This window comes from Lathamus discolor, chromosome 3 (assembly GCF_037157495.1).
Source record: "Lathamus discolor isolate bLatDis1 chromosome 3, bLatDis1.hap1, whole genome shotgun sequence".
NCBI classification, from domain to species: domain Eukaryota; kingdom Metazoa; phylum Chordata; class Aves; order Psittaciformes; family Psittacidae; genus Lathamus; species Lathamus discolor.
In genome coordinates this window covers 53573059-53589736 of record NC_088886.1, presented here as the reverse complement: position 1 = coordinate 53589736, position 16678 = coordinate 53573059, and the positions used below count along the sequence as shown (strand labels likewise).

The 16678-nt window shown below is 36.8% G+C and overlaps 1 protein-coding gene across 2 annotated transcripts in view; it reads left to right on the top strand.

The window, feature by feature from the left end:
• Positions 1–16678, top strand: part of VAV3 (vav guanine nucleotide exchange factor 3) — a 161637-nt gene that overhangs the window by 22582 nt on the left and 122377 nt on the right. For both annotated transcript variants that reach the window (XM_065675231.1, XM_065675230.1), the window contains exon 2: positions 10200–10316. In XM_065675231.1, coding sequence (XP_065531303.1) covers positions 10200–10316 — 117 coding nt within the window. The remainder of the gene's footprint in view (positions 1–10199; positions 10317–16678) is intronic.

Sequence of the window (16678 nt, the reverse complement as noted above, 5' to 3'; positions counted from 1 at the left end):
CTATAAAATAGTTTAATAGAAGTGCTAATATTTCATCAACTAAGTTGAAATGTGAGTGATAAGAAAACCTATGTTAGGGCCAATGACAGTATGTCTGGGTAAAAAAATCAAAGTCTCTTACAATGCTGCTTCTTACAGAAGCAGTTTTCCATGTCACAATTGTAAATACAATTTGCAGCACATTGACTGCTGTCTTACTTTAAATGGCAGTTTCATAAGTAGTTTTGCCTGAAGCATTTAACTCTGAAATGTCAACACAATTTTCTTGTGTTCATGTTCTCCCACAATCTAGGAAGTCAAGTCCTTTTTTTACTTAAGTGGTCTTTCTCACTGGATGTTTCTCTCTGTTAGTCTATTTTGAGTTTCTTTTTAAACTTTTGTTTCACTGTGTGTCTGTTGCTTTCCTGTTTCTTTTCCTGTGGTCCTCTTTAATTTCCTTTCTGCTGTCTTCCTCCTATTCTTGTCCTCCTCAGGCAGGACTGTTTTCCACGTTCCCTTTGTCCTCCTTCTTTTTTGGATTTGGTTGTAAGACACCAAGATCCTTAGTGAAAGACATTTTAGGGATTCAGCTTCAGGATGTAAGACAGATATGGCTGGTCATTGGAAAAGGTAACTAAGCACAAGAACCCCCCAGCTAATCTGTGTGCTCTGCATACTTAGTACTGTGTTCCAATTGTTGTTCTTTTTGACAAAAGTACTGCAGAGCAGACTGTTGTGCTAGCACAGAGCAAAAGACTACTCAAAAAAATTGCCCTTTGCAAGAGGAAGATGTCCTGAGCTCCCACCCAGGCCTCTTGCCAGTTACGCTTGGGGAATTACTGTAGTTGGAGCTCTCATCTGTTTAGCAACTTTTTTGAAATGCTCTCTTTTCTGTGCCTTTCTGAAATGCTCTCTTAATTTTCATCTTGTAGTAAATAAAGATAAAAGGTTTCTTGCTTCTTCTGGCAGCCTCGTGACTCCTGATGCACATGGTGGGATGAGGAAGGTATCTGCTGGATGTGTTTCAGTGATCATTGAGTAGAAGTTGCAGTTTCATGGCATGTAGGAGCACTTAACACAGAATTCAAATGCTTCTTTATCCTCACTTGCTTAACCAATGCTCTAGTGCCAGCACAGTCAAGGAGATAGTCAGGAATGCATAACAAGTCAGGAGCTTTATTTTCCCCCATTGCCCTCTGTTCACTCTGTATCAGTACTAAATAAAGGCTGAGCATCCTTTGTTCTTCCTCAGCTTTTTCTCAAGTTTCAATTTCCATTTTCTGTCTTTGAAGCACAGAGAAGAGCAAATATACATAAACAAAACTTCCTACTCAAGCCAAAATGTAGTAGACACAATTGAACAGTAGTCAGTTAGGAATTTTAAGAAGAGCTTTTTATGAATATTTAATTACTAGAGTAACAGAGCAAATAAAGAACATGCTATTAATATTCATACAGTGTTAGCAGTGGTTCAAAGGAATTTAATATGTTTTACAGTTCATAGAGCATCCTATGCATTGTGTAGGCCTTCAAAGAATGACCACATCTAGTGGGCTAATAAAAGTGCAGATCTCCCTAGCTATTTCTTAATTCTTTGAATTCAGGAATGTTTTTTGTTCTTTCCATAGCACATTTATCAGCAAAACTCCTCACAGTTATGTGATGGTACTAGTCTTGCATGTTTTGTTACCCAAAAATGGTTCTTAAGTGACTATGCAAAGAGCTAAGGCATTGACTGTAAGCTGCTGAGATGTTAATAATGGGTCTGCCTCTTCCAGAACTTAGTGTGATATCTCATTCATCTTTATTGGTGTATCTTCTTTGTAACCTGTTGGAGAGCAAAGCTTAGGAGGTATTTAATATTTGGCTTGATTGCTGCTGATTAGAGTTTTAAAAATACTGGTCATCTAAATGATAGGGATGGTTCACAGAACAAGAGGCCAACAGCAGAAACTAAAACTGAATTTCTTTGTTTTGAGGGATATATTCTTCCTGTGTGCCCTAGTTTCTTTCAAATATGTAATTTGAAAATTAATATGTTTCATCTAAAGAGTGAGGAAAAGTAATGGTTGCTTGTGGTGTTGTGACACTTCAACCCCCCCCCCCCCAAAAAAAAAAATCTCTGGAGACAGCCTTGTATGTTTAACTTGCTTACTGAAAATAAGAGCACTCATCCTCTTGCTTTGACTTGGTCTCTAAATTCATTATGGCACTTTTGCATTGCCTACCCTCAGTAAGACTCTGGATTTAAAGATTTTTACAAGAAAAGTGACACAGAGGCAACAGAAATGTTAAAATTTATGTTCTTGACTCTTCTTGCTGGCTTAGGAAAAGATGTTAATAGATGTTGAATTAAGACTTCATCAGCAGATCTGTACTTCATTCACTTAGAAATTGTTACAGCTATTTTTTACTGCGTATAGTGATAATTACTCTGTTGGCAGAGCAGAACTAATCTAATCTGCTTTGGCTGCTGAAATTTGTGAAGGAGCCAGGAATGATTACGCTGTTGAATTGTTAACCCTGAGTGTACAATACTGTCAGTACCACAGTGGTCTGAGTACCTAGTAATTTGGTTTTAATGGACTTAAAGATACTAAAACAAAAATAAAATAAACATGTCATCTCATAGAAGTATAGCATCCTCCTATTTTGGTATGTACTCTTTGGGGATTGGTTTGTTCTGAGATGTCATGCATTGGGGAACAGTCTGGCCTGGCTTACGGAAATAAGTCCTTGATATATATGAACAGCTGTAAGTACCTAATATTCCTTTATTGGGTGTGGCTGAAAGAATTTAAAGGAAGCTAGACATTTCCTGTGCACACGCATTATGTAAGAGCTGGTGAAACCCTGGGGTCTGTCCCTCTAAGTACTGTTGCTTTTTTATGCATATAGGATTAAGATACAATTTTGGTCTTTCTGCTGTGTAGCTTCGCTATGGTCACAGTATCTTGACTTTATGGCAGGTAATGGTGGTGTTCGGCCACAGTAGCAATCTCTTTCTTAGATTTGGACTTAGCAGGATTCAGACAGCATTAGTATGGGAGTTTTGTTACTCCTATCAACACAGATTTTGCAATTCTGAAACAAGCAAGAAGAGAAACATCTGCAACTCTCAGGGCATTAATGAACTTCTTTGAAGGAAACATTTAGCAGACAAGTTCTGTTTCAGTGCTTTTTTTCACTGAAACAACTTGCACATATCAATAGTGGTGACAAAATGTAGAAAAGCAATTCTTCCAGTTAAATCCACTGTGGCAATTTTCACATTTCTTCTCACACTCAAGAGGTACAGCTGCATTACTTTCCTTTTTCTATATATTCTCAGGAACAGAGTGGAAATCAAAATGAAATACTCCCAGCTAATCTGTTCTCATCAGCATCCCAGAAATGGACAGGAAAGGTCACGACTCCACGTTTTTCAGTAACCACTGAGGTTTAGGAAGAACATGTAGGTGTTATGGCAGTGATCTGTTCTTCTGCCTTCTGTTCTGGTGTGATTTTTCTAAGACCATAAATAACTAATAAAGAAATCTCTCATTGTCACAATATATATATATATATATATATATATATATCCTTGCATATAACATCAGAATTTCACAAATTAGAAAGTGAGTGTGCCTTCTGAGATGCATAAATTAAAGCCACATTTGCTCATCTGATTATTTTCCTTTTACATACTTGTTTTGCATGTCTGGCCTTTGCTCAATTATTTTTGTCATAAAATGCTTGCTGTTTCATAAGATCCCACCGTTTTCTTTTTATGCCTATAAGGCTGTTTGAAGACTAGGCAAAGACAAATAGCTGCAGCTGTGTAGTGAAGAAAGTAGTGCAGTTTAGAAAAGGAATAGAAGGGGAAGATTTCTGGAATTGTTTTGATTGACGTGACTTGTTTCTCCCACAGGAGGCAAGGCAGATTTAGTGAACAATTGGCTGAGCAAAGTCCTCTTTTTCTTTTTTTCTGTTTTTACTTTTTCACTGTAGCTTCCAAGTGATAGTGGCTAGGAGCAACTGGCCTCAGATCTTGTGCAGTTATTGGGAACCTCCTGAAGTCAGTACTGGGCTATGTATGCAACATGGAAAAACGCCTGGGAAGTATTATGATGAAGGAATGGGTATACAATGTCAGTAGAAGTGAATCATACTGAGGGGAAAAAAGGCACCTTCCGTGACATAGTGACAGTGATTTGTATTGTTTTTAATACCCCTCTATAGCTTGGCATCTATTTAGGCTGTCTCAGGTATTCAGTGTGTTCTCTGGTTTGTCCTAAATACTGAAAGATTGTGTGTTGACGCAGATACAAAGACAAGGGAACTGCCAGCTACCCAAGTGTTCTTCTTTGCTTGTGATTAAATGACCATAATAAAAAAGGATGTTGAAATTAAAATAAATACAAATAGCTGGTTTATTCCACTATTGATGATGATAATAAGGAAAAGTAAGTTGAAAGTGGATTAAAACTCTGTCTTCTCTAAATACCTGTTATTTCTTGGCCTTTCAGTTTTCACTTGCCTGACTTGTGTTGCTATGCTGGAATTCCATATAAATGTCTCATGGCAGAATGTGATCTTTAGAGCTCTTTGTGTTGGTCTCTGAACACCCTTAGGAGTGCTTTTAGTACAGAAGATACATCTAGATACTGATTATTAGTCTGTACCAAACAGGCCTTTATTCCATTAAAGTAATTCAATGCTAAAACATATTTTCTGAGAAATACCTCTAAGGTTATATAAATAGAGTATATATGAAAATGATTTTTCTTCTTATTTTCTTTTTTCTTTTCCATTTCATCTTTCACCTCATTAGAGGCTTGGTTAGAGAAATCCCTCTTCCCTGTGGGCAGCTGTAGTCCTGCCTGTGCTTTTTGTGTCTAATTAGTTATTTCTATTCAGTACTTTTTGTAAAATATTTCTATACATTTGTCAGTACACATAACCATGTACTGTGTTGAAAAACCCTCAAATCAATGTTTCTTTTTGTGTGAAGTGGCAAATGTTATGGTAGAAAACAGCATGCTTTTTCTGTGGAACTTAGTATTATCAGGTTTTCTCACTATTTTTTTTCCCTTTAAGATCAGACAGATGCACTCCCAATAAGTGAAGCGTACTTGTTTTAGGTGGTAGATTTTTGTTTTTGTTTTCAAATATGCTTTTAATTTCAATAAATGTTGTGTTAATGCTTTTTATAAACTCAAATTCAGTGTGGACTCAGCCAGAGGCCACTAAAATTCTAATCTGTTCCAAAAACCATAGTGGTTTATCACAAGAGATTTAGGATTTCATCAGCTCTGACAATGACAGTATTGTTGGTTTGTAGTATATGTAACTACTTATGCTCTGAAACGTTAGGGTGCTTGAGAAATGTCTTGATAATGTATAGGTATTTATCTAGAAAATGGACCTTGAACCCCAATGGGTTGTTATCTTTTTGATCTGTCTCTGGGTGCTGGGTGTGCTATCCTCCTCTCATGGTACACCTGGAGATGAGTGAAGCACAAGATGTATTTTACACTGCTGTAAACACTTTTGGACTTGTGGGTTATACTACACTACTGCAATATTTTTAGTGGTCTGTGTAGTAAGAATTTCAGACTGCCATCTACTAATATTGCCATGTAAATAAAAAAGGTGGTGGTGGTGGTTGTGGGGGGCTGGGGAGGGCAGCATTGACTTTTTCAAGAGAAAGTTTTCTAGTTAGGTTATCTTTTAAAGAAGAGAAATTGGTTCTTGTACTGAAAGACAGCATTTCCTGTGGAGGAGACATTTGGAGATTAGACCAAGTTGAGGGATGTCTAGATCTCCTTGTATCTTTGAGAATTGAGTATCCAGCTGCTCTTTATGCCTTTAATGATCTCCCTTGCGGTGTACCAAAGTATAATGTTTTACTTTGAAAAAGAAACACAATAATGTAGTTGGTTTCCAAATATCCTGAGGACTGTACTTACTAATGAGAGACTGCAGACTAATGGTGCCTTTTTGTTATTGCCAGAGAGGAGGATTGTCTTTTATGGAACTTCCTAGATTTTAGGTGTGTGCTCTTTTTTAATTTGAAAGTTTCCCTTACAAATTTGTACTTCTTCATACAATAACCACAATGATAAAAATCTTTGGTTTCATTGAGAAAATTGTTTCTTTAGATGATTACAGTCTACTCTGCTCTTGTGAGACCTCACCTGGAGTATTGTGTGCAGTTCTGGTGTCCTCAACATAAAAAGGACATGGAACTACTGGAACAAGTCCAGAGGAGGGCCACGAGGATGATCAGGGGACTGGAGCACCTCCCGTATGAAGACAGGCTGAGGAAGTTGGGGCTGTTCAGCCTGGAGAAGAGAAGGCTGCGTGGAGACCTCATAGCAGCCTTCCAGTACCTGAAGGGGGCCTTTAGGGATGCTGGGGAGGGACTCTTCATCTGGGACTGTAGTGACAGGACAAGGGGTAATGGGTTAAAACTTAAACAGGGGAAGTTTAGATTGGATATAAGGAGGAAATTCTTTCCTGATAGGGTGGTGAGGCACTGGAATGGGTTGCCCAGAGAGGTTGTGAGTGCTCCATCCCTGGCAGTGTTCAAGGCCAGGTTGGATGAGGCCTTGGGTGAGATGGTTTAGTGTGAGGTGTCCCTGTCCATGGCAGGGGGTTTGGAACTAGATGATCTTGAGGTCCTTTCCAACCCTAACTATTCTATGATTCTATGATTCTAAGTTTTGGAAATATTTCTGAAAGTTTTCTTGGTAATATAATCAAGTAACTTCTTCAAAACATGAGTAGCATATAATGAGGTGGTTGGGGTTTTTTGTTTGTTAGTTTGGTTTTGTTTTTTGTCATTTGGTCATATATTTTATTGCCACATGAGTGCATATAAATATGAACACATTTTTAATTTTAGTAGTCTCACAGTCTTATCCTTGCAACTACTGTGGTTAGCTTAATAGTTTAATAATGAGCCTTTCATTTTGCAAGAGAAAATTGGTGGATACCAAAACATTAGATGTCCAACTAAACTCACTAAGCAGTCTTTGAACTAGTGAGGGTTTAGACTTTTTTCAGGAGGCCTTTTCCACAAAAGGCATTGCTCATTGGTGATGTCCCATATCAAGTGCAAGTAGTTTTGGCAAATGCTTGTCTGTGGTTTCTAGAATCTACAAAAAATGCAATGTAACTGCTCTGTTGTCATATAGCTGTTGAATATGAGATTATAATTATGTCAGGTCTCTTTAACGTATGTATGATGCATGTTAAGTGCACTTTATCGCTTAATGAGTTAGCGAGTATTTAAAGAAAGAAAAAAGGGGTGGGAGGATGGGGGATTAGATTCTTCTTTTGTCTCTCTGTTAGCATATTCCAAAGAATTTAATTTACTACTTAAAGTGTAGGCACTTTTACTTTGAAACATGCATGCTAAGAGAAACCTAATTTCTAGTTAAAATGCTTTCCCATTTATTAGCATGAATTTAAACACAAAAGGCTGATGTCACAGAATTCCCTCCAAATTTGAAATAACCAGTAAATCTTCTTGACTAAATGCTGCCATCTTTTTTGTAGGAGACATCTGTTAAGAATAATTGGAAGAATTTCATGGAATGAGAAGCAAAAGCAAACTGTGAGCGTAACTGCTAATAGATTAAACAGTTCTTTTAGCTGTATTAAGAAGTTGCATGCAATTTGCTGATATGTTCTCTAGCAAATCTAGGCCAGATTTTATGCCCATGACATCTCCTATCTCTCCCTTAAGTTTTTGCTGTCTTTAGAGATAAACAATGCAGCTGTAAATTTTCTTTGTACTGGCAGGCCAACAAATATAAGCTCAAAATGTAAATTAAAAATGTAGGTTTTAAAGAGGCAGCTGAATTTTCCAGTGAGGAAAAAAATTTCAGTGGAGGTGGAAATTTGAGTTGAAGAAAGTTAATTGGTATTCAAGTTGAATCAGTATTCTGCATTGGACAAAGCTGCTGGCCCTTGAAGGCTTTTAAGAAAAACAATAAAAACACTGGGGAAAAACTGTATTGGAAAACAGTGATCACTCTCTATGTGCTGTCTTGTTTTAAAAGCTGCGGAATCCCAAACCAGCCAATTGTCTGGTTCTTTCTGCCGATATCATGGAGGAAATGGCATATATGTTTCTCATTTCTTAGTCTTCTAACCTTGTAATTTAGACTTGAAAATTATAATCTTTACAAAACAGAGAAGCTTGTGATTTTGACTAGGCAAGTTAGACTCATTTTTCACATTTTGCCAGGTATAAAAGCAGTCTGGTGTAATATAGGGCTGTCCTTGAGTAGCCCATTATATAGCACGGTACTGGCTGCCTCGTCTGAGCTGGGAGCGTATGCAGATGGGGGTTTTGGGAGTGGAGGGAGAGTCAGAGGCTACAGCTCTGCCTGTTAACATCTGTGGCCCCTTACACTTGATGTGGCAGTCGTCAGTTACAGATGCCTTCCTGTGAGCTACAGTTTGTACAGAGATGGTATTTGTGATACTTTGTGATGTCTGTTGGCTGTTTTCTTCATATCAACAAAACTAGAGTTGTCTACTCTTGAAGCTTCTCTTGTTGAATCTGAGCCTCACATGTGCAACCTTTCTCTAAATCGGATCTATCGGGTGCTCTGTCTTTTTTGTGTTTGCCCAATTAGTTCTATGTAAGACAGGAATTAGGGCCCCTTGTTGAATTGATGTTTTGTTGTCTCATGTTGAAGGTAAAGCAATGACATATTACATCTGAGTGAGCAGTCTGGGTATTTATTACTTGGTGCTCACAAAAGGTATGTCTCTGACATAAAAAAGTAAAAAATGCTGCTTTTATAAACAACGTTAAATTGGACCATGTAGCAATTCTGTGATCTGCCCTAATGTAAGTGATCCTTATTCTTATAAATCTGTTAAAAGAGGCAGAAGTCTAGGAACTCAGTTTTAATATTGAGTTGCTGTATCAGTACTTTCAAAATGCATATTCAAATGATAGTGCAGGGTAATTTGTTGTTTATAAATGTCATGTTTGCTTTTGTGCTGTACTGCATAGTGGGTTGTAAGACTCCTGAACAGCACCTTTATGGAGCTAGTGTCTTCATAAGGTACTAGTGTCCTACGGTGCTAATCATTATCAAGAGTGGATATTGTACCTTTCAGCTATGCCTCTAGTTATTGCAATGCTATTAATAGGTATTGTCTTCTGTACTGGTGAGGTATTTATTTATTTATTTAAATAAACGTCTACAGGAAAATGCATTAAAATTCTTGTAAGGAGAACACTATGGCAGAAGCTTTGTGATATTCAAGACTTGGATGATCATTGATTTATGTGGATAAATTCAAGTGAAGGTTACTCAACTTCTGTACTTTGATTCAGTACAGAAATCAAGGTGGCTTGGGAATCTTTAATCTCCACTAGATAAGTTGTAAATAATTTCTTTATCGCATATGTAATCTGCTCTCATGCTCCAGATGGAAAATATATATTCATAATGTCTTTAGTGTGTTAAAATAGTGTATGTGTGTTCATTAAGCATTCAGTCTAGACTTTTACGTTAGAGAGCTTGATGTATGAAGAATAACTCTCACCTTAGTATTTATTTATATGGTATTATTTAATGTTTATTACTTTTGTTCTATGCTATCTGTAGAGACCTGAAAAGTAAGTCTGTATTTAGAATAATTTGTATCTAGTAGCATATTGTCATTTGTCATAGAATCATAGAATGATTTAGGTTGGAAGGGACCTCAAAGCTCATCCAATTCCAACCCCCCTGCCATGGGCAGGAACACCTTCCACTGGACCAGGTTGCTTCAAGCCCCATCCAACCTGGCCTTGAACACTGCCAAGGATGGGGCAGCCACAACCCAATAACCTCCTTTCTTACTGTTTATGTCAGAAGAGAGAAAATAGTTTCTGTTCACAAAGTGTCTACTCAGAATGTGGTTAATGCTTTTGAATCTGAAGGTAACTTTTATGGCTGAATTAGAACCTGTGGAAGGAAGATCATAGCATAGTGAGAGTGATGACTTACAAATAATTGTATGGGTGGATATTCCTTACCAAAAGAGAACACTGGTTGTTAATGGACACTTGATATTTAGTATTGGTGAATATTTGTTACAAAAGCAAGCATACAAGTTTCTTATGAAACTTGATACTTCGTATCAGTGAATATTTGTTACCGAAGGGAGAATACATGTTGCTAGTTGATACTTGATGCTTAGTATTTCTGTCTTCTTTCCCATAGTTTCTTTGCTTGAAGAATATAAGGACTTTTCTTTCGGCATGTTGTGAAATATTTGGGATGAAGAAAAGTGAACTTTTTGAAGCATTTGATTTGTTCGATGTGAGAGATTTTGGGAAGGTAAGGATCCTTTTAATTATATTCTGAGTAATGCCTGTGCTCTACTGCTTGAGTGCTTGCGTGCTTGAGTATAGAACTCCACATGGTATATGTGGTGTAGGAGTTAAGGATTTGTGAGTAAAGGATGTGCATTCACTAGTAAAAAAGCAGTGTGGAAGAATTAAGAAAGCAGAAAAATTAGAGTTACATTAGAAAGGCTAATTGAGGGCGGAGAAATATCCCTGGTAGGAAAGCTCTGAAGGTGTGAAAAGCATTAAATTAAAAAAACCCAACAAACCCCCCTAGAAAATGCCCCCAAACCAACCAAATAAAAATAAATCCCCCCAAAACCCAAACCCTCCCCCTCCCCCCGCCCCCCCAAACCCAACCCTGATTGAAACATGCTGAGTTAAAGATACATGAAACACGTGAAGAGGGGCAAGTGCTGTCTAGTGGAATAATTTTTTATATAAATAGTGTGGAATCAGGTGTACTGGGCCTACACAATGTAGACTCATGGCACAGAACAATTTTCCATAGTCTCAAGTGCTCAGAATTCACTGGTGTAAATTTAGCCCTTGTAAGTTTTCTTTTTTTGGCAGTTAGGTTTAGAATCTGATGGTTTTTCTAACCTGCTGTGAAGCTCAGACATAGCTATGGTGGGTTAATGTGACTACCCTCATTCACACAGCCTGAAATATATTCTGTAAGTCTATGATTAGTTACTGTGCATGTAAAAGCTTTTTCCAGTTCATTGTTCACAATCTCCTACATACCTGTTTGATCTGTCATTGCCAGCATATATTCAGTTCTGCTTTGGTTTCTGCTTTTGAGTCATAGGGTGTCATTACTCTAATTTCACAGGAGAGGTCTAAAAATTACCTGAAGTAGCACCAAAAATATTGACTTATTCAAATCTAGTGTATTTCAAGCATTATTGCTTTTTTAAAGAGATCACAATTTTACTATCAAATTTTTATGTGCTGCTCTTTTTATAAGTAGGCATAGAGGTAAAGATGTTGTAAGAGTGGAAGCATGAGTCTGGGCTGCAGTATGACTATTTGGAATGGTTCAGTGATTACTGTTAACCAAAATGTCTAATTATTTTTCTGAACCTTTTGTCAGGTTTTAAGTCCTTCGAGTATATAATTAGACAATGAAATCCACTTGTTCTTTAGTCATACTGAACATATTTTGTCCTTATAAATTACAATTAAGATAAAGCTTTTGTTAAAATGTGATCTTTTTTTTTGCAAATGCAGTGTATTGCTTATTAAAAATGAGATTTTATTTTGTTTTGTGCAAATAGCAGAAGAATTCAAATTGTTGGTTTTGACATTTTTGGTGCAGTAGAAATGTCTTACTTATGGTATCTCTTACTTAATCATGTATCTTAAGATATGTGACCTTAGTAAAGTCACGTATCTTAATGCTTGCTTCAAATCTTTAATACCTATCCTAATGCATAGAATTTTTTAACAATTGTATCTTCTAGTTAATAGCTGAGAGCTTCAAATTCTGTACCACATAAACATAACCAGCTTGTTTAACACAGTCTAGTTTTGAAGTCTTTTGCATTACGAATCATTATTGCAGCATCACTGAATACCCAGTAAACAAGTTCAGAATTAAAGCTGAATTTAACCCGACAAATGTTTGTGGCACTCTTTAATTGTCATTTTAACAAAATTTATTTTAGAATACAATTTCATGTACATAGAATTACTGGCTTTAAAAAACCCAACCATCTTCCATTCATGGTATTAGTATTATTTTTTTCTCTTCTAAACTAAAATTGAATGCAGAGATTTTATTTTTTTGGCCATGTTTGTTGCCACAGTATTGCAGGAGTATACTGATTACTCCTGGTGATAGTATTTCAGTGCTAGCAATGGTGATAGTGCTTGTAAGCAAAATTTTCTCTAGTCTTGGGCACTTCAGTGGCCTTTGTCACCTTTCTTGGAAAGCTACCAAGTAAAAATGCAGTGACAAATTTGAACGAGACTTGTATGTGGGCTCCTTTAATGTGGCTAACTATGTGCATAGTAACATCTGCTTGTGCAGAGGTGGAGGTGCTAAATTGAACAAGCCCGTGCAATCACTGCAATAGCTGCGTTGGGCATGGTTTTAGGTACATAATGTACCTAAAATGGCTCTGCTGTTCAGCTGTTTCCGTTGCGTGCTTATGTGGAAGCTTACCACGCACAAGTGGAGGTAGCAATATACTGTATTTAGATAGGCTGATCTGTATATTTTACTAGCCTCTGCAAATGAATAGTTAAGCTTCCTAAAGCAGTTGGTCAAGTTGAGAGCATTAAGATAGTGGAGAGAGAAATTACAACTTGATTAAAATGTATGGTCAGACCTTTGCTGAGTTAATTCTGTAGTTTTAAGTATATTGCTTGTATATCTGTAAAGTGGCATGGGTTTTAAATCGTGTATCTGATAATGTACTTTGGAAATTCTGCTTGCTAGTAGCAGCAGTGAGAAAAAGCCTGTATTTTTCAAGTTGATATTTGCTTGTCAACTTCCCCCTCCCCTTTTTTTTTTTTTTTCCTAAGAATAACAACCTTAATGTAGTCCTGAATCTCCAGTGTTCTTGAATTGAAATTGTTTATATGCAAAAGGCCAAAAAACAGGTGCTGAAGATTTTTCCTGCTACTACAACCAAGTCATTCTGCTGTTTCTAAGAGTTCTGTGAATTGCATTCCTTAATACAAAATATGAATGATCTTAAATTGATTACAGGCACAAACAGAAAGCATAATAAGGTTTAGAAATGCTCTGTTTTGCAATTGTTGACCAAGTAGGTGATGGAATGAGCATGCACAACGTCTACAGCCTCTAACACATTTGAATGTACTGAAAGTTGTCTTGAGATGTCAGAAGTTGGCAACTACTCATTAGTGGTGAGATGTAAATAAACTGTAACAGAAATGACTCCATAAGCCTTATATATTCGGTACTTTTAAATGCTTCAGTTGAATATATGAAGAAATGATTACTCAATTTGTCATTTTATGATGGACTATTCTGCTTAATATAACAGATTTCAGTGACTTTTAAGCGTGCTAATGGAGGGAACTGGAGCAATATGTAAATGAACAATGAGCCTTCAAGGAGATAAGATTGACAGGAAAAATAAGATGAGAGACCTGGTGATGGAAACTGTCATATTCTGATATTTTTCAACACTGAAGAAAATGGCAGCAAACCCCTGTGTCTCGTAGAAGTAGCAGCTGTACGCTGCCCATGGAATTTTAAGACTTTTGACAGCCTTGTGAAATACTGATTACAAAATGTTTGCTGTAATGGTGAAACTTACATATAACAGCTACAGCTAAATGAGCTGTTTTCAGATGCTTTGACATAATGTATGAAAATGTGACTTGAACTTTGTGCTCCACAATGCAGAGACTCTTTGATCTTTCCATGATCAGAGAAAAAAGAAGGGTGTATGTGGTGGGGATAGGGATCGGGCATGGAGCTTAAGAGGCAACATGTAAATAGTCAGAATATGTAAAGAAACAGGAAAGCAGGTAACCTCATGAGTATGTTTTTTAATGTCTATGTTCTGTATGAATATTGATATCAGCTGTTGCAAGATGAGGGTTTTCTTCCGTTTCATGTATAACAGCAATGATTTTTTTATTTTTTACACTGACTGTGCTTAAAAAAAAGAGGGGCTGCATTATACAGAAATAGGAGGATTCTTAAATTATACTTTCTAAAATGACATAAAACTTGTTTTTCCTGGGGTTCTACAGTATTCACCCGTTCTCAGTCAGTCACCTTTCTATCAGTAAATTTCATTGTTGCTGCGTTAAGTTCCTGACAGAGCATGAAATGCCCTCCCACGCCCATGGGGTGCCAGACTGTTTTCATTATGAATTCCATGCTGGAGAGTCATTTTTCACTACCACAAGGTTGTCAGGTTCTTCCTTTCTACCTGTGTGCCAGGATCAACAAGTAATGTTGATACTTGTTCTTTCAGCTCTCTGAGCCCTGCACAGTCCTCAACAGCAGCCTTTGCTGTTTGTTACACCACAACAAATTGTTGCTATCCCTATTCTCTGAAGGAAATTTGCAACTAATGTGTTGCAGAAATGGGAATCTGAGGATTAATTCTAGTGCATGTTGATGTTGATAGATGCTCCCTGGCCTCAGAGCTGTGTTTGAGGTCTCATGGGGGAAAATAGTGTCCAGATATTGTCAGAAAAAGAACGTTGTGTACTCTGCTTTTAAATATTCTAAGCAACATATAACTGAACACAGTGGTGGTTTTTTTTTTTTTTATGACATAACTGATCTAACATGAACACAGCCATAAGCTCTCCTAGTAAAGATCTTACAATAGGTGTATAGAAATAGCATACAGTATTCAATCTTGATTATGGGGGGGGAGGGGGGAGATATAAGGGATGATCAAATATCAACTACTGCCAATCAGACAAATACCTAATTGTTTAAAAGCATATACCATAATGTCTAATGTAGCTAACTATCCAGTTGTACTTAAAAGGCTAGTTTATGTAAAAGCAAGAAGCTGCTGTGAAAATACTGAATGCGTATACTAAGGTCATTAAGTTTGTTGATCATTTTAGTCACCCTCTTAGTGTAAAGGAAATCCAGGCTGTGATGCAGCAGAAATTCATGCTGAAATTGAAGATCCTGGTGTGTTAGTATTCCCTTCGGTTTAACAGATTCCAGGAAGATCGGGCAGATGTGCATGAGCTACATACACCAAAATCAACACAACAAAGAACAACAGTTATTATAAAAAAATATATACCATTAAGGAAAGAGTGAGGAGGAAAAATGCTTAGGAAATATTAAATAAAACCGAAGCAATTGAGATTAACCTGAGTTGTTATATGTTTTATTTAGTGAATTTAATGAGTGAGGTAAGAGAGCAAAATATGAGCACTTTCACTAATGAAGTCATATGAAAACTGCAGAACATTGGGGACATGCCAAGACATTATACCATATTTTGTTTGAAGAAAATTAAAATGAAGAAAGAAAAATGAACAGGTAAAGACAAAGCTTTAATTACAAACAGAGCTCTATCTTCATTTTCTGAGCTTTTTTAGCAGTAGAGAGAGCTTAGTGATTTGCTCAAGAAACTTACCTGTACAGTTGCTTTTAGGAGTAGCATTTTAATGACTTTAAATGTGTCACCAAGATGGACTGGTTTCGGATGAATGTTACTGGAACTCTTTCAAGGTGTACTTGTGAATGTGGGAGAATGAAAACATGGAAGATACAGACAGGTTCCAGTTTCCTTCTCTGTGGAAATGCTTTGGAAAAAAATGAGCATTGGAAAAAAATTGAGCAAGAAAACACAAAACACTAGGCTGTTGTAAGACTGCTGGAATGCTTGGCATATATAGAAGATTTTAATTGTTAGATGTTATTTCTGTCTGTGTAGAGTTACATAAAGGTTAAGCACTCAGTAGCCTTCCTAAGAGCCTCCCTTAAATCATAACAAAAAATGTCTTCCAGCCCCAAAGAATATAAATCATAGCTCTGGGCAAAGTGATGAGGTGGGTGAGCAAGTGGAATGAAAAATGGTGTAGCTCTTAACCACCTTTCTGAAAAGTCTTTTAAAGTTTACAGAATACATTGTGTGACAATGAAAACCATCACAAGCACTAGAAAAATTTAATGTACTTATCTGTAATAATTTGTTGCAGTGATGATCACCAAAGAGTCTGTACAAATTCTTAGGCATATAACTATAATATATAATATGTAATGAAATAAAATAGTTAGCATGAACTTACAGCTTCTACATGAGCTTATGTATTTAGGCCTCAATATTTCAGGATTTGGTCTTGAATGTTCTTATGACAGCATACTATCAGACTGTCAGCTCTCTAGTCTTTCCAAATGAATTTTCATGAATTTCTTAGAGGTTTGTCATAATGTTTCAAGTTATAATATTTTCTTCCATGTAATGGAAACTAATGATAATCATAATTTTTGACCACATAACAAACTGTTGAACATACCTCAAGTATTTGATCATTAATGGAAAATTCTCACCCAGGGAGTGCTTGGAATGTTTTGTAAATAGCAGAAGACTTTGGATCCTTATACAATGTACTTTTCTGTTCAGCTTTTTGGCAAATGTGACCAAAGTTGGAAATTGAAGATTAATGAGAAACTGCTAATCTGAGAGAATAAAACTGAGTTTCAGAGCACATTTTCCTGTTATGATGACCTTGCCCAAATGGTAGGTGTATCTGATTCATGTATCCTGGTGAGACTGAACTTGCAGCATCGAATTCTGGTAGAATCCATTCCTCCTTAAGGTGGAAGCAGTTTTGGAGGAAGACAGTGGCAGTTTGAGTAGGTTTAACAGGGCTTAAGATTTCTGT